This window comes from Ranitomeya variabilis, chromosome 7 (genome assembly GCF_051348905.1).
Source record: "Ranitomeya variabilis isolate aRanVar5 chromosome 7, aRanVar5.hap1, whole genome shotgun sequence".
Lineage (NCBI taxonomy): Eukaryota > Metazoa > Chordata > Amphibia > Anura > Dendrobatidae > Ranitomeya > Ranitomeya variabilis.
Genome location: NC_135238.1, coordinates 203,262,293 through 203,287,379, shown reverse-complemented (window position 1 = coordinate 203,287,379; position 25,087 = coordinate 203,262,293). Strand labels below are relative to the sequence as shown.

At 42.7% G+C, this 25,087-nt stretch overlaps 1 protein-coding gene across 4 annotated transcripts in view; it reads left to right on the top strand.

The window, feature by feature from the left end:
- Positions 1 to 1,982: 1,982 nt before the first annotated feature.
- RAPGEF4 (Rap guanine nucleotide exchange factor 4) overlaps positions 1,983 to 25,087 on the top strand; it is a 310,050-nt gene continuing 286,945 nt past the window's right edge. For 2 of the 4 annotated variants that reach the window (XM_077272682.1, XM_077272680.1), the window contains exons 1-2: positions 1,983 to 2,292; positions 23,133 to 23,275. In XM_077272682.1, the coding sequence (XP_077128797.1) occupies positions 2,228 to 2,292; positions 23,133 to 23,275 (208 nt within the window). In that variant the 5' untranslated portion in view covers positions 1,983 to 2,227. The remainder of the gene's footprint in view (positions 2,293 to 23,132; positions 23,276 to 25,087) is intronic. The other 2 variants (XM_077272681.1, XM_077272683.1) reach the window with 2 other exon arrangements.

Below are 25,087 nucleotides of genomic sequence, written 5' to 3'. Positions count from 1 at the left end.
GCTTGCCAGGGCCCAGATCATATAGGAGAGGGAAGTGGCTAACAGTGAACAGCTGAGAGCCTTAATGCAGGAAAGCTTCTAAGAGCTCTCAACTGAGCAGATTAACACCTGCACTACTAAAAGAAACCTGCACTGTTTAATATGAAGGTGAAGTGCTTCTAAACAATGCAGGCGTAGGAGAAATCAGAGGCTGCAGTCTTCTGGCTCCTCTCTGTCGCGGTAAACCTGTTACAGTATGGTATACTTTTAATGATGCGCAGTGTTGGCTTTGCACCAAACATGCATTTTGGAATTATGGCCAAAGAGTTCATCCTTGGTCTCCTCAAACCATAATACATTTTCATGCATAATTTTGGCAGACGATGTAGGTTTTGGTCAAATATAGTTGGGATTTGATGTTTTTCTTTGGAAGAAAAGGCTTCCATCTTGCTAGCCTGGCCAAAGGCCAGACATTGGGAGAACAAAGGAGATTGTTGTCACATGCAATACACACATGCAGTACACAACCAGTACTTGTCAGGGATTCCTGTTGTGAAATTGGATTCTGGGCTCCCCCGGTGGCCACTTGTGGAATTGTACTTGTGTGCATCATCCCCTCTGTTCACCTGCTCCTATCAGGATGTGGGAGTCGCTATATAACCTTGCTCCTCTGTCAGTTTCATGCCGGTCACCAATGTAATCAGAAGCCTTTCTGTGCATGTTCCTGCTACTAGACAACTCCCAGCTAAGTTGGACTTTTGTCCTTGTGTGTTTTTGCATTTTGTTCCTGTTCACAGCTGCTGTTTCGTTACTGTGTCTGGAAAGCTCTTGTGAGCGGAAATTGCCACTCTGGTGTTATGAGTTAATGCTAGAGTCTTAAAGTAATTTCTGGATGGTGTTTTGATAGGGTTTTCTGCTGACCATGAAAGTGCCCTTTCTGTCTTCTTGCTATCTAGTAAGCGGACCTCGATTTTTGCTAAACCTATTTTCATACTACGTTTGTAATTTCATCTAAAATCACCGCCAATATATGTGGGGGCCTCTGTCTGCCTTTTGGGAAAATTTCTCTAGAGGTGAGCCAGGACTGTCTTTTCCTCTGCTAGGATTAGGTAGTTCTCCGGCTGGCGCTGGGCATCTAGGGATAAAAAAACGTAGGCATGCTACCCGGCCACTTCTAGTTGTGTGGCAGGTTTAGTTCATGGTCAGTATAGTTTCCATCTTCCAAGAGCTAGTTCTCATATATGCTGGGCTATGTTCTCTCGCCATTGAGAATCATGACAGATTCCTGCAGCTCCTTTAATGTTGCTGTATGCTTCTAGCAGCTTCTTGGGCCAATTTGAGGGACGTCCATTCTTCTGAATAATATCACTGTTGTGCCAAATTTAGGTCTCTTTTTGATGACTGTCTTCACAGTATTCCATGATATATCTAACGCGTTGGGAAAACTTTGCATGGTTCTCCTGACTGATAACTTTCAACAATGAGATCCCTTTGCTGTGTTATAAGCTCTTTACCGACAGTGGTTTTTGCCATAAAATACAACTAAGAAACTGTCAGAAAAATCCTACCAGAAGAGCTAAACTTTATATGGGGTTAATCAGAATCACTGTAGATGATGGCGGCCGTACACCGACTGCTATTTAACATTTAAATTTGGCGAATTCAGAAAACAACCACATCCCCAATTTACACTTAGACATAGGTATATCTGTATAGTTTAGACAGATGTGCGTGGCCCATGTGTGGTTATTTATTTATCATCTATGTGTATTATAAATATTCTATACGTGTGTATACATTGGATCTGTATGGTTGTGCTCTGTATACAGTGTATGTGTATATTTATGCTTTGAGTGTTTACAATACATTCTGTACCTGGGTTTAGTGCCAGACAGCCAAGGAAAAAAGCAAAGCTCTATGAGTGCTGACATTGGGAAAGATTGTACTGTGTGAGGTCCTGTAGCCAGAGCTGGCAGCACCTCGCCCATCCCCCGCCTGCCTCTGTGCAGCTGAGCTGGCTCTGCAGTGGTGACAGGCTCGGCTGCTGTGCACTCAGCACATGGTGGTGTTATGTGAGGTAGTACAGACCCCAGGACGGAGGCTTTCAGGATTATTACACCCGGCTCATTTCTTAGTTGAGAAAAAAAGAGCAAAAAAAAAAATCCCTCCCGTCTGTGGTGTCCTCAGTGCAGGACTTAGTAGCAGTGTAGACAGTGTCACACGAGCCTGAGCTGGCAGAGCTCCCAACATGGTGGCTGCACACGCTTCCCATGCCTCCTCCTCTGCAGAGTGGATTGCCTGTCTAGATAAAAGGTACTTTCTTCACATGTGTGATGCTGCATGTATGATGTGACTATAATTCTGCATGTATGATGAGAATGCTGTGCTGCATGTATGATGTGACTATAATTCTGCATGTATGATGAGAATGCTGTGCTGCATGTATGATGTGACTATAATTCTGCATGTATGATGAGAATGCTGTGCTGCATGTATGATGTGACTATAATTCTGCATGTATAATGTGAGTGCTGTGCTGCATGTATGATGTGACTATAATTCTGCATGTATGATGTGACTGCTGTGCTGCATGTATGATGTGTCTATGGTTCTGCATGTATGATGTGAGTGCTGTGCTGCATGTATGATGTGACTATAATTCTGCATGTATGGTGAGAATGCTGTGCTGCATGTATGATGTGACTGCTGTGCTACATGTATGATGTGTCTATGGTTCTGCATGTATGATGTGAGTGATGTGCTGCATGTATGGTGAGAATGCTGTGCTGCACTTATGACGTGACTGCTGTGCTGCATGTATGTTATGTCTATGGTTCTGCATGTATGACGTGTCTGCTGTGCTGCATGTATGATGTGAGTGCTGTGCTGCATGTATGATGTGTCTGCTGTGCTGCATGTATGATGTGAGTGCTGTGCTGCATGTATGATGTTTATATGGTGCTGCATGTATGATGTGACTTCTCTGTTGAATGTATGATGTGTCTATGGTTCTGCATGTATGATGTGTCTGCTGTGCTGCATGTATGATGTGAGTGCTGTGCTGCATGTGTGATGTGTCTATGGTGCTGCATGTATGATGTGACTTCTCTGTTGAATGTATGATGTAACTGCTGTGCTGCATGTATGATGTGACTGCTGTGTTGAACGTATGATGTGAGTACTGTGCTGCATGTGTGATGTGACTATGGTGCTGCATGTGTGATGTGACTATGGTGCTGCATCTATGTGTCCGCTGTGCTGCATGTATGATGTGTCTGCTGTGCTGCATGTATGATGTGAGTGCTGTGCTGCATGTATGATGTGTCTGCTGTGCTGCATGTATGATGTGAGTGCTGTGCTGCATGTATGATGTGAGTGCTGTGCTGTATGTATGATGTGAGTGCTGTGCTGCATGTATGATGTGTCTGCTGTGCTGCATGTATGATGTGTCTGCTGTGCTGCATGTATGATGTGAGTGCTGTGCTGCATGTATGATGTGAGTACTGTGCTGCATGTATGATGTGTCTGCTGTGCTGCATGTATGATGTGAGTGCTGTGCTGCATGTATGATGTGAGTGCTGTGCTGCATGTATGATGTGAGTGCTGTGCTGCATGTATGATGTGAGTGCTGTGCTGCATGTATGATGTGACTTCTCTGTTGAATGTATGATGTGAGTGCTGTGCTGCATGTATGATGTGAGTACTGTGCTGCATGTGTGATGTGACTATGGTGCTGCATGTATGATGTGACTATGGTGCTGCATCTATGTGTCCGCTGTGCTGCATGTATGATGTGTCTGCTGTGCTGCATGTATGATGTGTCTGCTGTGCTGCATGTATGATGTGTCCGCTGTGCTGCATGTATGATGTGAGTGCTGTGCTGCATGTATGATGTGTCTGCTGTGCTGCATTTATGATGTGACTTCTCTGTTGAATGTATGATGTGAGTGCTGTGCTGCATGTATGATGTGTCTGCTGTGCTGCATGTGTGATGACACTACTGTACTACATGAACAATATACAGTAACCATTGTGCTGTATATATAGTATAATGAGTGTTGTGCTGCATGTATGATGGCAGCTGCTGTGCTGCATGTATGATGGCACAGTGATGGTGTATGCATGCTGTGACTGCCCCATGCATGCTAATGAAGATCTGCTTGTTGTGCTGCATAGTGATGTGTGACCATCACACAGGCCCTGCGGGTAATGCATGTGATAGTGGACAGCCTGTGGTGCTGATCTGTCTGCGGCTCTTCCTGTGTGGAGTTTGCCCTTGTCCATTGTTATTTCCTGGGAATCAAGGTCCCAGCATTGTAGATGCTTGAAAAAAATCAATATACTCAATGTGCATTAGTGAAATGTGGTAACAAATGGAGAATTAGGAAGAAAATGTGCCTTGTTCTATTAGAGAGAAATCATTTGGCTTAGTAAAGGACTGGATGTAAATTCCACATAGCCCAGCTGCTGCAGAACCTCTTCTGTATATAGATATAGACAATTGATCTATTTCTTACATACTCTGAAGTGCTTTATATATATTTATGCTGTAATTTTGGGCTTGCGCAATTCAGGTATGACTGAGTCCCCTAAAATTAGAGAAAAAAAACAACCCCATGATTAAATGAAGTCCAGAATCCTCCTCTTCTGTAATTCTGTTATGATACAAAATTTGCATTAAAATAACTTGCGTACGTGGGAGGTCTGGGGGAGGTATGCTCCAAATGTTGTACTTAAAAAAAAATAAAAGTTGCAATTGATGAAAAGGTAAATACATATGAAGTAACTGTTAAAATAGGTGAAAAACGCCAAATCTGGACACCTAAGGTACAAATGCAACAATGTATCAGGCCCTATGTCAGTGTGAGGTTACTGACTGCCATCAAGATATATTAACCCCTTAGTGACGGAGCCAAATTTTTGAAATCTGACCAGTGTCACTTTATGTGGTAATAACTCTGCAACGCTTCAACAAATCCCAGTGATTTTGAGATTGTTTTTTCGTGACACATTATACTTTATGATAATGGTAAATTTAGGTCAATATGTTTTGTGTTTATTTATAAAAAATATAAAAAATTTGAGAAAAATGTTAAAAAATTATCGATTTTCAAAATTTGAATGATTATCCCTTTAATCCAGATGGCCATACCACAGCAAACCATTAATAATTAACATTTCCCACATGTTGGCTTTACATCACCACCATTTGTAAAATGTTCTTTTATTTTTATAGCATTTTAGGAGGATTAATAATGTAGCAGCAATTTTTCATTTTTTCAAGGAAATTTACAAAATTTATTTTTTTAGAGACTTATCCATGTTTGAAGTGACTTTAGGGGTCTCATATATTGGGAAACCCCCAAACGTGATACCATTTTAAAAACAGCACCCCCTGACATATTGAAAACTGCAGTCAGGTAGTTTATTAACCCTTCAGGTGCTTTACAGGAATTAATGCAAAGTGGCATGTCAGAAATGAAAATGTGTATTTTTATCACCTAAATGTCTCTAACTTCTGAACAGATTACTACAGCCGCCAGATTCTTAGGCCACTATTTGGTCGTGAATTGACATGGCAAACATCAGGACCACAAAATCATGATCTGAGGGCAGCAATTGGGATAAAGAGGAAGCCCTCACACTCTGTTAACCATTAATAATGATGTAGTCACTATTGACAGCAGCATCTAAGGGGTTAAACAGATATGGACGGTGCAAACACTGATTGTGGCTGATGCAGCAAGTTGTCAGCTATAGTGTCCAGTCAACAGCTGCTGGATTGTCACCTGTATGGAGAGGCTATTCTCTTATATCTCAGGTCAGTTAAAAGACGTATTGGCTGTCATTAAGGGGTTAAATAGATTTTGTATCTGAATCATATTTGGGGGAAGGGAATAACTTCTAATTTCGTAAACTTTGATTCATATACAGTATATGGGGAAATCTTCCTCCAAGCAAATAGTGTTGTAACAGTTGGGAAAATGAATATTGGAATGAATAATTTAGAGTGTATTGATATTATGAGTATATGTATTGTTAGTGTAAAGGTTCATGCAGATGACCTTATTATCAGTCTGGAAAAGCAAAAAAGAGAAAAGACTAGACCAATAATGGTATGCACACCCATAAATAGTACAAAAAAATCAACCAAATCAACTTATTATCAGTCTGACCGCGATCCAACAAAACATTGTATATGATGATGATATTTTCTCGAGAAAAAATGGCTGCGTGCACGAGTTTGAGACGATATTCCGACTGCACTCAGATGACATCTGAGTGCTTAGAGATTTCCATGGACTGACTCAATGGAGAAGATGGAGAATTTTTTTTCTCCATCTTCTCCTCATCTTAGAGAATCGTATCACACTCTGATTAAAGTTTGATCAGAGTTCCTTTTGCATAATTGACCCGGACACATAATGATACCTAATCCGAAACGCCCAGCGAACAAGCACGTTTTAACTATTCTGTGGATAGTTTTTAACTATTGGTTCTAGAAACCTCGTCAGTTGCAAGGACTTCAAAGAAACCTCCAAAAATATATGTAAGGTATTTGTAAAATCAGTACTGCATAGCCGTAGTCGGAACATATACTGATGAGCTTCACTCCTTGTCTTCTTCACCACTTGGGTGGCTCCAGTTACACCTGCAGGTGGCATATGGCAAATGCCCTGATTTAGGTATGTACTAATGAAAGATTCCACAAGCAAAAAGTGTTCAGGTTTCCCAAAATATTAAATGTTTAGTCTGGAACTTCTAAAGTTTGGGTTGTCACCAGAGCAGAACTCTTGGTTAGTCTTTCTGATGTTTTTGCTATATCATGTTTGATTCCCATAAATGAGTGATAACTTTTATAGGATTTCTAGAACTGTGGGACATATCTTGCCTAAAGGTTTTCTATGCTTTATTTCACAAAAAATTCCTAAATTTCTGGAAATTGCAAACTTGTGACTTGTAGGATCACTATTTCCAACAGGTGGTTCTATAGAGTTTAAGTCCTCTTTCTCAGTCTCCCATGACAGCACCACGGAGAGGGGATCTGCCCTTCAGGGACAGGAAAACTACAGATAAAAGGGCAGTATCTCTCCCTCGCATCAGTTGGTTTCCTGTCCCTGACGGGCAACCTTCAGTGCGGTACCTGCACGAAAATGTCGTCCGGACGAAGATAAGGCCAGGGCCGGGCAGTCAGGTTCCGGCAGCGAGGAGGCTCCTGCCGCTGCTGATCCGGTACTTGGGGCCACCACTGCTGGGACTGATGGGTCCTTCAGGGTGTGCGGGAGGGGGGGAGCGCAGCCGCCGCTCCAGAGTGGAGTATGGGGCTCCCGGGTTTCCCGGGAGTACACGCCCCGACAGCGTGCACAATAGGTGCACCAAGATGGCCACTGCTCCGGAAGTAGAGCGGAACTTCCGGGTCCCAGGGGTGGGCGCATGCGCAGGAGCGCTCTCTTTGTTCCCAATGAGCGCAGGTGGAGGGCGCGGGACCGTAGGTGATGCCGCAGAGCGGCAAATTTTAAAAGGAGACTGATGCAGACAGCTTCTGCTGCGAACAGCTTCTGCTGCATGTGGTCTCCATAGACATTTAAGTCAGCAACGAGCAGCTCCAAGAACAGCAGCAGCAGCACCAGCTTAAACAGGAACAACAGAAGCGCCATCATAAACAGCAGAATGGGCCAAAGGACAAAGACAAGTGGAGTAGCTGTTCCAGTAACCACTCCACGCAGCGCTGCAGGTCGGCTGCTGCGAACAAGTCACCATCTACGGATCTCTCGGTCCAAGCAGTCCCCCCTCTAGAACCGGTACCTTCGACTTCATCTAATGGTGAGTGAACGTCGAGAAAGTTCATCATTATAATGGAGTTCCTTCTGTTCCCTTATTAGGGAAAGAAGAAGTCGGGGAAAATGAGGAACCGGTCCTGCCCCACGTGTAACAGACCCTTATCAGAATCTTGGGATAAGAAGCTCTGTAGATCATGCATACAAAAAATAGTATGTGAGGAAACCCCGGATTTTGCTTCTGAACTAAGATCCGCAATTAGATCAGAAGTTTAGAATGCCTTCTCAACTATCTCCCTGGGGGAAAAATCAGTAATTAAAGATCCTATATACTCCAAGTCTGACCCCTCTATTTCAGGGGAACTGGATTCTGATGCCTCAGACTCCTCAGCCTCGTCCTGAGGTGAAGATAAAGGGGGGTGTCACGAAGTGGAGGGTCTGGTAAAAGCAGTGAGGTCCACCATGGGAATGGAAGACCCCCGTCCGGATAGAACAATCCAGACATAATGTTCTGAGGGTTAGGACAGAAAAAAAGTAGAGTGTTCCCAATAAATCCAAATGTCCAAACCCTGATCAAAAAAGAATGGGAAGAACCGGATAGGAAAAACTTGTCAGTTCCCTCCCTCAAAAGAAAATACCCCTTTGATGAGGAGGCATCCACATCCTGGGACAAAGCTCCTAAGCTTGATGTAGCGGTGGCCAAAGCTTCAAAAACGTTTGCACTTGAAGATATGCCTTTGCCTTTGAAGATATGGGTACGCTTAAGGGTACCGTCACACATTGAAATTTCCATCGCTACGACGTTACGATTCGTGACGTTCTAGCGATATCGTTACGATATCGCTGTGTCTGACACGCTACTGCGATCAGGGACCCTGCTGAGAATCGTACGTCGTAGCAGATCGTTTGGAACTTTCTTTCGTCGCTTGATCACCCGCTGACATCGCTGGATCGTTGTGTGTGACAGCGATCCAGCGATGTCTTCGCTTGTAACCAGGGTAAACATCGGGTAACTAAGCGCAGGGCCGCGCTTAGTAACCCGATGTTTACCCTGGTTACAAGCGTAAACGTAAAAAAACAAACAGTACATACTCACCCGTCGGTGTCCTTCAGGTCCCTTGCCGTCTGCTTCCTGCTCTGAGTGCCGGCCGGAAAGTGAGAGAGCAGATCACAGCGGTGCTGCGCTCTGCTCTCACTGTACGGCTGCACTCAGAGCAGGAAGCAGACGGCAAGAGACCTGAAGGACACCGACGGGTGAGTATGTACTGTTTGTTTTTTTACGTTTACGCTGGTAACCAGGGTAAACATCGGGTTACTAAGCGCGGCCCTGCGCTTAGTTACCCAATGTTTACCCTGGTTACCCGGGGACTTCGGCATCGCTCCAGCGCCGTGATTGCAACGCGTGACCGCAGTCTACGACGCTGGAGCGATGATTATACGACGCTGCGACGTCACGAATCGTGCCGTCGCAGCGATGAAAATTTCAATGTGTGACGGTACCCTAAGGATCCCAAGATAAGAAAGCTGACGCCCTCTTAAAAGGAGCCTGAGAATCAGCGGGGGGGAATCTTAGGCCGACTATAGCAGCGACATGTACCTCCAGATCTCTCATGATATGGGTGGATCAACTGGAGAAACAACTAAGGGTACCGTCACACAGTGCCATTTTCATCGCTACGACGGCACGATTCGTGACGTCGCAGCGTCGTATGATTATCGCTCCAGCGTCGTAGACTGCGGTCACACTTTGCAATCACGGCGCTGGAGCGATGCCGAAGTCCCCGGGTAACCAGGGTAAACATCGGGTTACTAAGCGCAGGGCCGCGCTTAGTAACCCGATGTTTACCCTGGTTACCAGCGTAAACGTAAAAAAAACAAACAGTACATACTTACATTCCGGTGTCTGTCCCCCGGCGTTCTGCTTCTCTGCACTGTGTAAGCACCAGAGCCGGAAAGCAGAGCGGTGACGTCACCGCTGTGCTCGCTTTCCGGCCGGCAGGCGCTCACAGTGCAGAGAAGCTGAGACGCCGGGGGACAGACACCGGAATGTGAGTATGTACTGTTTGTTTTTTTTACGTTTACGCTGGTAACCAGGGTAAACATCGGGTTACTAAGCGCGGCCCTGCGCTTAGTTACCCGATGTTTACCCTGGTTACAAGCGAACACATCGCTGGATCGGTGTCACACACAACGATCCAGCGATGTCAGCGGGTGATCAAGCGACGAAAGAAAGTTCCAAACGATCTGCTACGACGTACGATTCTCAGCGTGATGTCTGATCGCAGTATTGTGTCAGACACAGCGATATCGTATGGATATCGCTGCAACGTCACGGATCGTACCGTCGTAGCGATCAAAGTGCCACTGTGTGACAGTACCCTAAGGGATGGGACACCAAGGAACAAAATCCTGGAATCCCTAGCCATGATAAGAGAGGCACCAGCATTCCTAGCGGACTCATCGGCAGATTCAGTCCGTTTAACATCTAAATCGGCAGCACATTCAAACGTGGCCAGGCGAGCCCTATGGCTCAAAAGCTGGCCGGGGGACCTTCAAACCAAGTTTAAACTATGCTCAATTGTCTGTGAGGGTAAATATTTGTTTGGTGAAACTTTAGATGATATACTCCAAAAAGCAGGAGATAAAAAGAAAGGATTCCCGAACCTAGGGTCAACACAATACCAACCGCACTTTCGGGAATAAGAAATTCTTCTGTAGAAAACCCCCAAGAGAACAAAATAGATGGGAGGAAGGAAGGAAGAAAGACGGGATTTCTCTTCGGCAACCCCTCCCGAGATAAAAAATCCCCGAAGTGACTGTCTCCCCAGGGTGGGGTGAAGATTAACTTTTTTCCTCCAGGCCTGGGAAAAAATATCAAACAACCCTTGGATCCTAGGTCTGATCGGATCAGGGTTGAAGATCCATTTCTCCTCCTTTCCCCCTCAAAACTACATCATAACTCCACTAAGGTCCTCCATAAAGGAACAAAGGGCATTAGAGAACGAGGTCCTAAACCTAGTAGAGAAAGCGGTTCTAAAGCGTGTTCCACCTCACGAAATGGGGAAAGGCTTTTATTCCCTGCTATTCCTAGTATCAAAACCAGACGGTACGGACAATAATAAACCTACAAAAATTAAACAACTATGTCCGAAACCAAAAATTCAAGATGGAATCAATAAGATCTACCATCAAGATACTGTTTCCAGGATGCTCTATGACGGTATTAGACCTCGGAAATGCATATTATCACGTAACTGTCCACAAGGAGTATCGGAAATACCTCAGACTAGCTATCTTCATAAACGGGAAGGTGGAAGAATTCCAATACACAGCTCTTCCATTCGGAATATCAATAGCCCCCCGGGTGTTTACAAAATTAGTAGCAGAAATAATGGACCATCTGAGGGAACAAGGTATTCTAATCATTCCATACTTAGACGATCTGCTAATAGTGAGCGACTCAGCCCAGAACTGCAGAGTTCAAAGAGACAGAGTAATGAGAACCCTGGAAAATCTAGGAAGGCTCCTAAACTTAAAAAAATCAAGATTGGAACCCAGCAGAATTCAGGAGTTTCTAGGCCTATCACTGGACTCACAAAAACAAGAATGCCGCCTTCCAGTGTGCAAAACACAGAACATCTTACACTTTGTAACAAAAGCCTTAGGGAATCCCTCCATGACATTAAGGAAGGCAATGTCACTATTGAGCTCCCTCTCGGCTTGCTTACCAGCGGTACAGTGGCCAAAGGGATCCCCTGGGTAACAAGGATATCCCATATAATTACGACAGATGCAAGCCCCACGGGATGGGGAGCCCGCATGAACGACCTAGTTACTCAAAGAACATCAGAAAATCAGGAGCTGGAAGCTTCTTCGAACCAGAAAGAGCTATGGGCTGTGGGTCAGGCCCTCTCGGCTTTCCTACCCCAACTATGGGGTCAACATGTCTGCATATTTTCGGACAACCAAGTAGCAGTAGCTTACGTAAACCATCAGGGAGGTACCAGGTCCCGAACCCTGATGGACACCTCCGCCAAGATCCTCAGAAAGCGGAAGAGAATCTTCTATCTCTCTCGGCACTTCATATCTGTGGGGTGCAAAATCAAAAGGCGGATTATCTGAGTCGTACTCGATTAAAGCAAGGCGAATGGGTTTTGAATCAATCCATCTTTCAAAAAATAATAAAGATGTGGAGAACCCCAACGATAGACTTGTTTGCCAATCACAAAAGCAAAAAAGTAGAAGTCTTCTGCTCCCTCAATCCCAAGGGGAACCCTCAGGTTCTAGATGCCTTTATGCTTCCATGGACTCAGAATCTGACATACGCCTTTCCCCCGATCATCCTTATACCAGCAGTAATACGGAAAGTCAGAGAAGACAGTGCAAGGATGATACTAATAGCCCCATTCTGGCCGAAGAGAACCTGCTTCTCTTGGCTGAGGATACTATCTATCACTGACCCTTTGGCTCCTACCGGACATCCCGGACCTCCTGTCCCAGGGACCAGTCTTGCACCCTCAAGCAGCGAACCTCCATTTAACAGCATGGAATTTGAAAGGTCGCTGCTAAGGGAAAGAGGGTTCTCAAATGAACTGATTTCTACACTACAAAAGAGTGGAAAACCAGTTACCACTAGAACTTACGGGAAAACCTGGAAAAAATTCCCATCCACCTCCAAGGTAAAAATCCAGGAGGGTGCCTCAATTATGGAAATACGTGAATTTTTACAAAAAGGTCTAGGGAAGGGCCTAGCAGTCAGCACGTTAAAAGTTCAGGTAGCAGCATTGGGTCCACTTTATAATCAGGATATTGTGGGCAACCCTTGGGTAGCAAGATTCATCAAAGCAGCAACAAGATCTAAACCATTGATCAGCCAAAAACTACCTTCCTGGGATTTGAATCTGGTCCTATCTTCCCTAACAGGACCCCCGTTTGAACCGATAGACACAGCCTCCCTTAAAATATTATCCTTAAAAACTATACTACTGCTAGCCTTAACATCGGCCCGTAGAGTGAGTGACATTCAGGCCCTATCGGCAACACCTCCATTCACGAAGATCCTAGATGATAGGGTTATATTAAAACCTGACCCAGCATATTTACCTAAAGTGGCATCTCGGATCCACAGATCCCAAGAAGTAATCCTTCCTTCCTTTTGTCCAAACCCCAGAAATAGTAAAGAGGAGGAATTCCACACTCTAGATGTCAAAAGATGCCTAGTCCAGTACCTAGAATCCACCAAGAGCTGTAGGAAGGAAGGATCTCTCTTTGTCTGTTTTCAGGGACCAAGGAAGGGTCTTAAAGCATCCAAAGGCACCTTGGCAAGGTGGATAAAGGAAGCGATAACCCTCGCTTACTCATCCACGGGGAACACAATCCCGAATGATTTAAAAGCCCATTCTACAAGGGCTATAACGACCTCATGGGCAGAGAAGTCAGAGGTATCAATAGAACAAAACTGTAAGGTGGCCTCCTGGTCATCACCTTCGACCTTCTTTAGGCACTACAGATTAGATTTAAACTCTACATCTGATTTGACCTTTGGTAGAAGAGTCCTTCAGGCGGTGGTCCCTCCCTAAGCTTCCATTCTCTAAAATTCTCTCCGTGGTGCTGTCATGGGAGACTGAGAAAGTCATAGTTACTCACCGATAACGGTGTTTCTCAGAGCCCATGACAACACCCGCTTATTCCCTCCCATCACGAGTGCGGTGAGCAGATTTTTATGTACATAGTATAATCCAATATAGGCACGTTGTTCCTTCTCTGATAAGAAATACCATAATGTGTATATATATATTTTTTGTTGTCACTAACCTGGAGGTCCTCTGATGCTCTGTAAACCAACTGATGCAGGGGAGAGGTACCCCCTTTTATCTGTAGGTTTCCTGTCCCTGAAGGGCGGATCCCCTCTCCGTGGTGCTGTCATGGGCTCTGAGAAACACCGTTATCGGTGAGTAACTATGACTTTTTCTGTGAAAAGGCAATTTGCTTATGGAAATTGCAAAGGAATTCAAAGTACGGTAATAGATATTCAGCTTAGCATTTCCTGGAGAGCTCATCTTCTTATGTGGAGAAGAGTCTATGCAGTTCTATGCACAGGAGAACAATCCCTTGACAAAACCTCTTGGATTCTTGGATTTCTGTCCTGCATCTTCACAATCAAGATGGGGTGTTTATTGCAAAGTTGTACTGCAAACTGATTAAGATGGGAAGATTTTGAATAAAGGGTTTCATATGATGAACAGAAACATGATACCTTTTTGCCTTCATGTTTATAGCCGATGTAGCATGAGTAGAACTTGTAGCAGTTTGTAGACTTGTTGTATCTGGAGAGATATCTAAGAATGAATTTTTTATAAGTCTTACAGCTACTCGGTATCTCAGCATGGTACCCGGAATTTCTGTGATCTGTTTCTACCGTTGTGCAGATCTATCACAGAGGCGCGGCAGGTTATAGACACACTGAAGAGCAACATGGACATGTGAAATAAAACAAGCATGAAAAGACAGGTTTAATTACTGCAACATATTATATAGGTCCCGCATCTTCCTGATTGACTGTATTGGGGAAATCTGCAGACCATGGAGAGTACACGTGATATACACATTTTCATGTGTGTGATACCATGTAGGTTTCCATAGCATTTTTTAACAAGCACCTTATTAAAATATATTTTTTAGATGCTGATGTTGGAGACCAGGGAGTAAACTATGCCCCCATGTGTTACGTTCTCACGGTCATATATGGTGGACAGATTTTCCTAATAGAGTGTTAATTGGCTGCACGATTTTGCTGGAAAAACTTTGTAGCCATAGTAAACTTCGCTGACACATGTGGTTTTGGATTTGTCCGTTACATCATGGGAATGTATAAGGAGTGAAGATTCGTTTTCCGTCTTACGCCTACTGGAGTAAAAAAATTTTAATAGTGTTTTTTTTAATTATTTATTTTATTTGGTATTCATTATTTTAAATAAAAAAAGTGAAGAAAGTGATGGCACTCACCATTAAGTTTAAAAGTCCAAGATTTATTCACATCACTAAAAAGTCTGGCGAGGGAGAGAGTGGCACATGTAGCATACGACAGCCGTTTCGCGCCTGTCTGCACTTCAACGGGCTCAAAGATAGAATCTACAGGCTCTTCTCACAAAATTAGAATATCATCAAAAAGTTAATTTATTTCAGCTCTGCAATACGCAATACAAAAAGTGAAACTCATATATTAGAGTCATTACAAACAGAGTAATGAATTTCATGTGTTTATTTCTGTTAATGTTGATGATTATGGCTTACAGCCAATAAAAACCCCAAAGTCATTATCTCAGTAAATTAGAATACTTTATAACACCAGCTTGAAAGATTATTTTAAAATCCTAAATCTTGGCCTACTGAAATGTATGTTCAGTAAATGCACTCAATATTTGGTCAGGGCTCCTTTTGCATCAGTTACTGCATCAATGCAACATGGCATGGAGGCGATCAGCCTGCGGCACTGCTGAGGGGTTATGGAAGCCCAGGTTGCTTTGATAGCAGCCTTCAGCTCGTCTGCATTGTAGGGTATGGTGTCTTTCATCTTCCTCTTGACAATATCCCATTTGTGAATTTGTGAAAGACATTTTCTTAGCAATCCTTTCAAGGCTGCGATTATCCCAGTTGCTTGTGCACCTTTTTCCTTTTGTTGCTTACCCTTCTTGTGGTGTGTGTCAGTGACTGCGTTCTGGACATCTGTCACGTCAGCAGTCTTCCCCATGATTGTGGAGCTACTGAAACAGACTAAGCGACATTAATAAACACTTAGGAAGCCTTTTCAGGTGTTTTTTGTTAATTGTTTAAATTTACTGAGATGATAAATTTGGGGTTTTCATTGGCTGTAAACCATAATCATCAACATTAACAGAAAGAACCACTTGAAATAGATCACTCTGTTTGTAATGACTATATAATATATGAGTTTCACTTTTTGTATTGCAGAGCTGAAATAAATTAACTTTTTGATTATCTAATTTTGTGAGAAGCACCTGTACATGCCACCACTTTCTACATTTTTTATGCTAATCTCTTCATCTTAGTTGAGCACACGGTTATACCTGATGCATTATCAGTTTGATATTTAGCAGTAATACCACATGTTCCTTTATGCCGGTCTTTTCTCTTTTATTTGCTTATTCATTATTTTGCTCCTTTTTTAAGTTAATTCTACTTGGTCTTTTTTTTTTGTTCCACCTTATTGGCGTGGTTTTACTTATCCAGATGTTTTAGTCTACCATAATTCATCATTTGCATCTTTTAGAAATGTCAAAATTTTATTTTACGCCACTATGATCCAGTACCCTAATAGAGTACAAAATATTTTTTAAAAATTCTGCGCAGTTAAAGACTAACATGTGACTCTTTAGCCCCTTATTCCTTGGAGCTTTTTTTGGTTTTGCGTTTTCGTTTTCCGCTCCCCTCCTTCCCAGAGTCATGACTTTTCTGTCAATATGGCCATGTGAGGGCTTATTTTTTGTGGGACGAGTTGTACTTTTGAATGACACCATTGGTTTTACCATGTCGTGTACTAGAAAACAGGAAAAAAATTCCAAGTGTGGTGAAATTGCAAAAAAAGTGCAATCCCACACTTGTTTTTTGTTTGTTTTTTTTTGCTAGGTTCACTAAGTGCTAAAACTGACCTGCATTTATGATTCTTCAGGTCATTACGAGTTCATAGACACCAAACAAAAAAAGAAAAAGCGCACCCGTAGCGTCTCCATTTTTCGGGATCTCTGGTTGGGTGAGGGCTTATTTTTTGTGCGCTGTGTTGATGTTTTTAGTGATACCATTTCGGTGCAGATACATTCTATTGATCGCCCGTTATTGCATTTTAATGCAGTGTCGCGGCGACCAAAAAAACTTAATTTTGGCGTTTCAAATTTTTTTCTCGCTATGCCGTTTAGCGATCAGGTTAATTCTTTATTATTGATCGGGCGATACTGAACGCGGCGATACGCAATATTTGTAGGTTTGTTTTTTTATTGTTTTATTTTGAATGGGGCGAAATGGGGGTGATTTAAACTTTTAATTTTTTTTATTTTTTTCATATTTTTTTAAAACTTTTTTTTTACTTTTGCCATGCATCAATAGCCTCCATGGGAGGCTAGAAGCTGGCATAGCCTGATCGGCTCTGCTACATAGGAGCGATGCTCAGATCGCTCCTATGTAGTAGAATTACAGCATTGCTATGAGCGCCGACCACAGGGTGACTCACAGCAATTTGGCATCAACAACAATAGAGATCTTCAGGAGACCTCTGGTTGTTATGCCAATGCACCGATGACCCCCGATCACGTGACGGGGGTCAGCAGTGTGCTCATTTCCGGCCGATGGCCGGAAGCGCTTGTTAAATGCCGCTGCCAGCGTTTGACAGTGGCATTTAACTAGTCACGATTCCACCTGCGCCTATTGCGGGCACATTGTCAGCTGTTCAACAGCGACAGGTCCCAGCTTTGATGTGGGCTCACCGCCGGAGCTCGCATCAAAGCAGGGGATCTGTCGTCAGACGTACTATTCCGTCCGATGGTAGAAAGGGGTTAAAACTTATTGAAAGTTAGATATCGTGTGACATTTTTACTCTAAAAAGGTTAGAAAAGCAAAAGAGACAAAAAGAAGTAACTTTTGAATTTGTGTCAAGTCGGAAAACATTGTGAGCCTATTTTGCTGAATTTAGTGGTACTATCCATCAGTGTTAAAAAAAACAAACACAAAAAGGCAGGATTGTAGACCTCATTTTAGAACTTAACTCTAATCAGCCGAAATAAAGACTACAGGCAATGCTTTGGCATGAGATGGCCGCAAGGCTTTATTGAGCGTTACCTATATATCATTAAAATACTCTTTATTAAATTAAACACCTTAAACAACTCAATCAGTTTAGTCGCAGACTTGACTAAACAAAATACTTCCAAAAAATACCCCAAAACGTGGGTTAATTTATTCCTCCAATAAAACCAAACGACATAAAAAGATGAACTGAAGATACACAAAGGTGCTGGTGGGTGAGTGTATCTCTTCCAGATGCTAAACAGCTGCTGAGGTGATCAAACCCCTGTGGGCGTATAACTAGTCCACTTGCTGCCAGAATAGCATCCAGTCAGCACCACGGTCCAGTCAGACGACTCAGGCAATCAAGGATCACGAGCCGCTGTTACTAAGGTTAAGGCCGAGCCCCCTTGAGTGACCAGCAGAATTACCTCACAAACATTACACCTAATGGGATAGAAAACTGTGACAGTTATTGATTTACTAACTAGGAATCCTAAACCATAAAACTCATACTTCTTTAGGTGCCATAATCCCATGTGACCCCTTCCGTTATCCCCTCCAGGGACCTTCCAGGAAAATTACCTAAAAAAATAAAAGTGCAAATGATGAATTGATACCATAATCTGCTATGTTATAATCTGCAGTATTTATGGTGTGTTCACGCTGGGTTTTGGAGTAGAAACTGAGAAGAAAACAAAGCACAAACTCTCCAAATTATCCTCAAAAACTCCAAACTCCCAAGCATATTTTTAGGAGAATTTGGAGAGTTTCTGCTCTAAAATCTGTGTAAACTCTCCTTTAGGCCTCATTCAGACGTCCGTGTTCCTCATACCTGTTCTAGACATATTTTTCACGCATACAATGCTTATCCATTATAATATATGGGGCCGTTCACATGTCCGTGCTTTTTTTATGGACTGCATGTCCATTCAAAGCACAAGGAAGACATATGTTGTTTTTTGCCGGTATCACGGATGAAAAGGGCCAATACAAGTCTATGGGCCCGTGAAAAACTTGTACAGCACATGGATGACGTCACCTTGCAAAGTATAGGAGAAATTTTGGAATTCATTTATTTAACCATCCATGAAAAACACTGATGACACTCTGAAAGACCGATACACCGGCCGAACACCCATCGAAAATCGAACCCACCGAACATCCATCAGTGCACCGCACCATTTTTTCACGTACATGTTTTTAACATGGACATATGAATGAGGCCTTAGGGCAGTGTTCCCCAACTCCGGTCCTCAAGCACCACCAACAGGTCATGTTTTCAGGATTTTCTTTAGTATTGCACAGGTGATTGAATGCTTGCCTGTCCAGGTGATGCAATTATCACCTGTGCAATACTAAGGAAATCCTGAAAACATGACCTGTTGGTGGCTCTTGAGGACCGGAGTTGGGGAACACTGCCTTAGGGTATGCGCACACGACGTGATCTAGACGCTGGCAGAGCCACCAAGATTTGCTGAGGCGGCTCTGCTGGTAACATTGCTGTTGTTCTTGTGGTTTGCTCTGCCAGCAGAGTGCCTTCCTAGCAGAAGAATCAGGATGTCACTACCTTCTTTTAACCACTTCAGAGTATCTCGGACATTTGATTGTCCTGGAAAATATTGACCTGTCATGTCCAACTTACAACTGCGGACTCTATTATCTCCCAGGAAACACAGGCGCGCCCAGCTGGTCAAGCACTCGTGTGTGGGAGAGATGGCCGCGATGACTACTGGCCAAATGGTTGACCTAACCATCATTTGGCCAACAGCTATCTGATGTGTATGGTGGCCTTTACACAGCTGTGACATAGGTCGCACAGACAAAGATCGCTCCATGTATTTGCTACATCGCTGTATACCATGACAGTGACCTGCAAAGATCAAATAATCCTACTGGTTCTCAATTTTTGCAACTTGCTTCCCGTGCTTGTAGTACCGAACAGGATTTGGCGGCTGAACAGGACAACTTGGCCGTGCAACCTGGTTGCGGCTAATGTTGCCGTGTAGTCCCAGTCTTGGGGCACTTCCACACATTCGATTTTTTCCATGTACAAGAAAAACGGACCAATTCAGACTGTGATCAGAGTTGATCAGTGTGGTCCGAGTGTCATCTGTTTTTCTCATACGTGGAGAAATTACAAAAAAAAAAATCTCAACCTTCTCCATTCTGACAGTCCGTAAAAATCGGGCCATACTTGGGTGTCATCCGAGTACGGTCCGATTTTTTTTTTATTTCATGGAGCCATTTCTTTGCATTGCCAATTTTGCTCCGACCCTGGGATCAAAATCGGACTTGTCTCGGACATGTGAATAGCCCCATAGACACAGGTGCAAGGACTATGCGTGGAAAACATGGATAGCAGTTGTACTTGAAAAGGGGGCTTGTGAATGATCCCTAATTTTGATTTGGAGGAAAGGTATTTTGTCCCCTAATATTAGCACTTACCTTATAAGATTGGGGTTTTTGCCTTCCTATTTCCAAATCAACAAGATACCATATAGATTGAACTTGATGAACTGGAGTCTTTTGTTTTTTTCAACTATGCAAGTTCTACATATAGGTTAAAAACTGAAAAGATGTTCAGTTAATAAAGCGCCTCTGACCCAAATGGAAAGTTTGGCTTCTTTTTTGGTGAATAAAAGTAACGCAACCAAAGCCGATGCAAGCAGCATGGATAAAATTCAGACTTGACGATTTAATTGTATGTAGACCTCAGACATAATTTAGCGCGGATTCTGAGGACATCTAGTGTTGACAGCAGCGTAGTATTCCTTGTCACCGTATTTACTGCTTGTAGTGTACAGTATTGGACAGACAGTGGAAGCAAAAAGAACAACATATAAAAATAAATTAGGAACAAACAAAAACTCGAGCACATATAGTGAATTCCGCCACCATCATCCTTAGGCTGTGTGCACATGTTCAGGATTTTTCGCTTTTTTTTCGCTATAAAAACACGATAAAACCGCAAAAAAAACCCCCGCATACATTAAGCATCCTATTATTAGAATGCAATCCACAATTTTTGTGCACATGTAGCATTTTTTTCCGCGGCGGAATCGCATTCCGGGAAAAAACGCAGCATGTTCATTCTTTGTGCGGAATCGCGGGGATTCCGCACACATAGGAATGCATTGATCTGCTTACTTTCCGCATGGGGCTATGCCCACCATGTGGGAAGTAAGCGGATCATGTGCGGTTGGTACCCAGGGTGGAGGAGAGGAGACTCTCCTCCTGGCCCTGGGAACCATATAATTGTTAAAAAACAATATCATGATTTTTTATTTTTTTTTAAATTATTTTTAACATTATATTTTTTTACTATTGATGCTGCATAGGCAGCATCAATAGTAAAAAGTTGGTCACACTTGTCAAACACTATGTTTGAGAAGTGTGACCAACCTGTCAATCAGTTTTCCAAGCTAGTGTTTAGCGGGAAAACGCATGCCAATTCCACATGCATTTTTCCCGCAGCAGGGAGTTCCGAAATTGCCGCAGAAATTTCCGCTGCAATTCCGGATGTGTGCACATAGCCTTAAAGTAGCCGAGCAGAGCTGTACTGGACACACGTGCTATTACAAAGCCTAAAATATTTTCATGGACCATCTGCTGAAAGAATGAAGGCGAAATAGGCATCAAATGATCATCAAGGCATAAAATAGGCACTCATCAAGAAGTGCAATGAAATATAAACCTTTAAATAAACTTAAAGGGGTTTTCTCCTACTGTATAGTAGCGTATTAATGGGCCCAGAGAGTTGAGAAAAAAATAATTCTCCCAACCCGTGGTGCTCATCCGTAGTCAGTACTATGGTCCCTTGTGATCTGATGGCGAACACTGCAGCGAATCAGCAGCCACTGATTGTCAGCAGCGTTCACATTTTTGTCCAAACTGAGACAAAAGAATCACTGTCTGGGAGATGAATATTATTTTTTTTCTCCTTCCTGGCTCATTAATTAGGGATTGTCAAGTATTGGCCAACTTCTTTAATTGTAATGGTTTTGGACACAATTTTCTTGGTGGTTTGTTTTGTATTTTATTTCTCGGAGGTTTAGGGTGCAGAAACGCTGCAGATCCGCAAGTGATTTACAGTACAATGTAAATCAATGGTAAAAAAAAAAAATGCTGTGCTAATGGAGCGGAAAATTCAGTGCGGAAACGCTGCGGATTAAAAGAAGAAGCATGTCACTTCTTTTTTGCGGATCTGCAGCGTTTTTGTACCCATTCCATTACAGAAATCCACAGGGGTAAAAAACGCAGTAAATCCGCACAAAATCCGCAGCAAAACCGCACAAAATCCGCAGCAAAAAACGCATCATATCCGCACCTGCATTTTCTGCCAAGAGATGCAGAATCCGCACCAGAAATTCCTAAGCCTAATCCACAACATGTGCACATAGCCTTAGTCTCCATTTATAACAGAAGCTACAATGTATTTTCAGATCCATTACATGATGGCCGCCACAAACCTTATTGACTCCATTATGTGTCTGAAATTTGGTGGGAAAAATAGCGATGCACCAGATTGGCGATAAATGTAAGATCGCTGATGGTCTGACTGTTGGAATATGCATTAATCTCAAAAATGGGGGTCCCAAAGTCCCTTGAGTGAACCATTAGTTTGCATACTTGAACAGTTCTCTATTTTCTTCTATTGGATTGACAGAGATGGCAGCTTTGTCAGTCCCATAGAAGTGAATAGAACTGTGACAATAATTTGTACAGATGCGCCATTCACGTGGGATTATGAGACCCCTTCCTTCAGTGGTCATACATTTATCACTGCTTTCAATCTGCCAGGATGCAAAATGTTGCACCTATTTGCTCTTTTGAGCCAGCCCAAACCCTTTTTCAAAGCGTCAGTAGGTGGGACTTAGCCAAAGAGGCCGTGGCCTACCGCATTGTGACATATGTACTGAAATGTATGCTAAAAACCTGGCATGCATTGTAGCTAAAATGTACCAGAGCTCATGGCTGGCATAGATGTCATGTTCTTTTGCATGAACACCCCATTGATGCGCCAAAATTAATTATAATGTAACTTTGGTGTATATTTTAATATAACACTTATCTAGAGATATTTTTAAAAAATCACAAATTATAAATCTGACTTGGACCTATTTGCATATCTAGCCACGCCAAAATTCCAAAAGTTACCTACTTGATTGGTGGGGGTCCCTGAAAGCTAGTCCCCCACTGATCTCATGGTGATGGCCTATCCTAAAGATCAGCGTTGATGAAAATGCTTTATATAGACTTAAGGTCAAAACTACCACTTAAGATATTCATGAAATATACCATAGCTGCACGGTCAGTGTATTGGAAATGAAGGGTTAGTCCTATCTGGCAGCTCGGGTCCATGTATTTGTCGTTTTCTACACCATTTGTTCCGTGGTGTGACAGCTGTCAAATCGTGTCTTACTAATTGCCACCTCACCTCGATGCCGTGGTCTCCGCTTCACACGCACCCAAGCTATGACTCTCAAGTGTAAAACTTCACACTCTTCGAATATTTTTTACTCGTGTCCTGTTATTTTTGTGATTTTGATATATTTTTTGTGTTTGATTGCTTTTTAGGCCATTGGAACGTTCGGGAGAAGATGTAGACATAATATTTGCCCGTTTGAAAGAAGTAAAAGCTTTTGAAAGATTTCATCCAAATTTGCTTCAGCAGATCTGCTTTTGTGGATACTATGAGAGCCTGGAGAAGGGAGTTACATGTAAGTACAGATGGTATAATATGAGATTAAGTTATACAATCACCGCCGAAAGTTTTGGCACCCTTGAAATTGTTCCAGAAAATGAAGTATTTCTCCCAGAAAATTATTGCCAGAAAATGAAGTATTTCTCCCAGAAAATTATTGCCATTACACATGTTTTGTTATACACACGTTTATTTCCCTTGTATGTATTGGAACAACATACAAAAAAAAGAAAAAAAGGCAAATTGGACATAATTTCACACAAAACTCCCATAATGGGAGGGCAAAATAGTTGGCACCTTTCCTAAATTGTGGGTAGACAACCTTTTTTGATGCATGTGATGCTCGTTCAAACTTAACCTGTGGCAAGTAACTAGTGTGGGCAATATGAAAATCACACCTGAAACCAGATAAAAAGGTGAGAAGTTCACTCAATCTTTGCATTGTGTGCCTGTCTGTGCCACAATTATGCATGGAGAACACAAAAAGGAGAAGGGAACTGTCTGAGAACTTGAGAACCAAAAATTGTTGAAAAATATCAATCTCAAGGTTACAAGTCCATCTCCAGAGATCTTGATGTTTCTTTGTCCACAGTGCACAACAAAATCAAGAAGTTTATAACCAATAGCGCCGTAGTTAATCTCCCTGGATGTGGACGTCAGAGAAAAATTGATGAAACGTTGAAACGCAGGATAGTCCGGATGGTGGATAAGCAGCCCCAATCAAGTTCCAAAGAAACTCAAGCTGTCCTGCAAGCTCAGGGTGCATCAGTATAAGCGCAAACTATCCGTCGACATTTGAAAGAAGTGAAACGTAACGGCAGGAGACCCAAGAGGACACCACTGCTGACAAACGGTTATAAAAAAGCTAGACTGCAGTTTACCAAAATGTATATGAGTAAGCCAAAATCCTTCTATGGAAGGGTCTTGTGGAGAGATGAGTTCAAGATAGAGCTTTTTGGGCAAGCGCAGCATTCTACTGTTTACCGAAAACAGAATGAGGACTACAAAGAAAAGTCAAATATAGTGGAGGTTCACAGATTTTTTGCTGCTTTTGGCAATGGGTACCTTGACTGTGTGCAATGCAACACGAAATCTGAAGATTACCAATGGATTTTGGGGCCCAATGTTGTGCCCAGTGTTGGAAAGATGGGTTTGCTGCTTATGTCATGGGTCTTCTAGCAGGGGAATGACCCCAAACATACTTCATGAAGCACCCAGGTAATGGACGGAAACAAAGTGGTGGAGAGTTCTCAAGAGGCCACCAATGAGTTTGGATCTAAATCACATTGAACACATGTGGAGAGATCTTACAATTGCTGTTGGGAGAAGGTGCCTTCACATATCAGAGACCTGGAGCAGTTTACAAAAGAAGAGTGGTCCAAAACTCGAGCTAAGAGGTATAAGAATCTTGGTGATGTTTATAGTTATTTATTCCAAAGGGTGTGTAACCAAATATTAAGTTGAGGGTGCCAACAATTTTGTCTGGCCATTTTGGAGGTTTTGTGTGAAATTATGTCCAATTTGCCCTTTTTTTTCCCTCTTTGTTTGTGTTGTTCCTATAAACACAAAGGAAATAACCGTGTGTATAACAACACATGTGTAATTGCAATAATTTTCTAGGAGAAATATTTCATTTTCTGAAACAATTTCAAGGGTGCCAACACTTTTGGCCATGACTGTAGGTCCACGGTAAACTCCAAATCAGCTTAGTTTCTTTTGAAGCCGTGTCTTCGAGCAGGGATATTTACATTAGGAAAAGTTTAAGGAAAGTTCAAATGTTACCACCTTCTACGGGATTTCAGAATTGTCATTAATGTTCATCCCTACG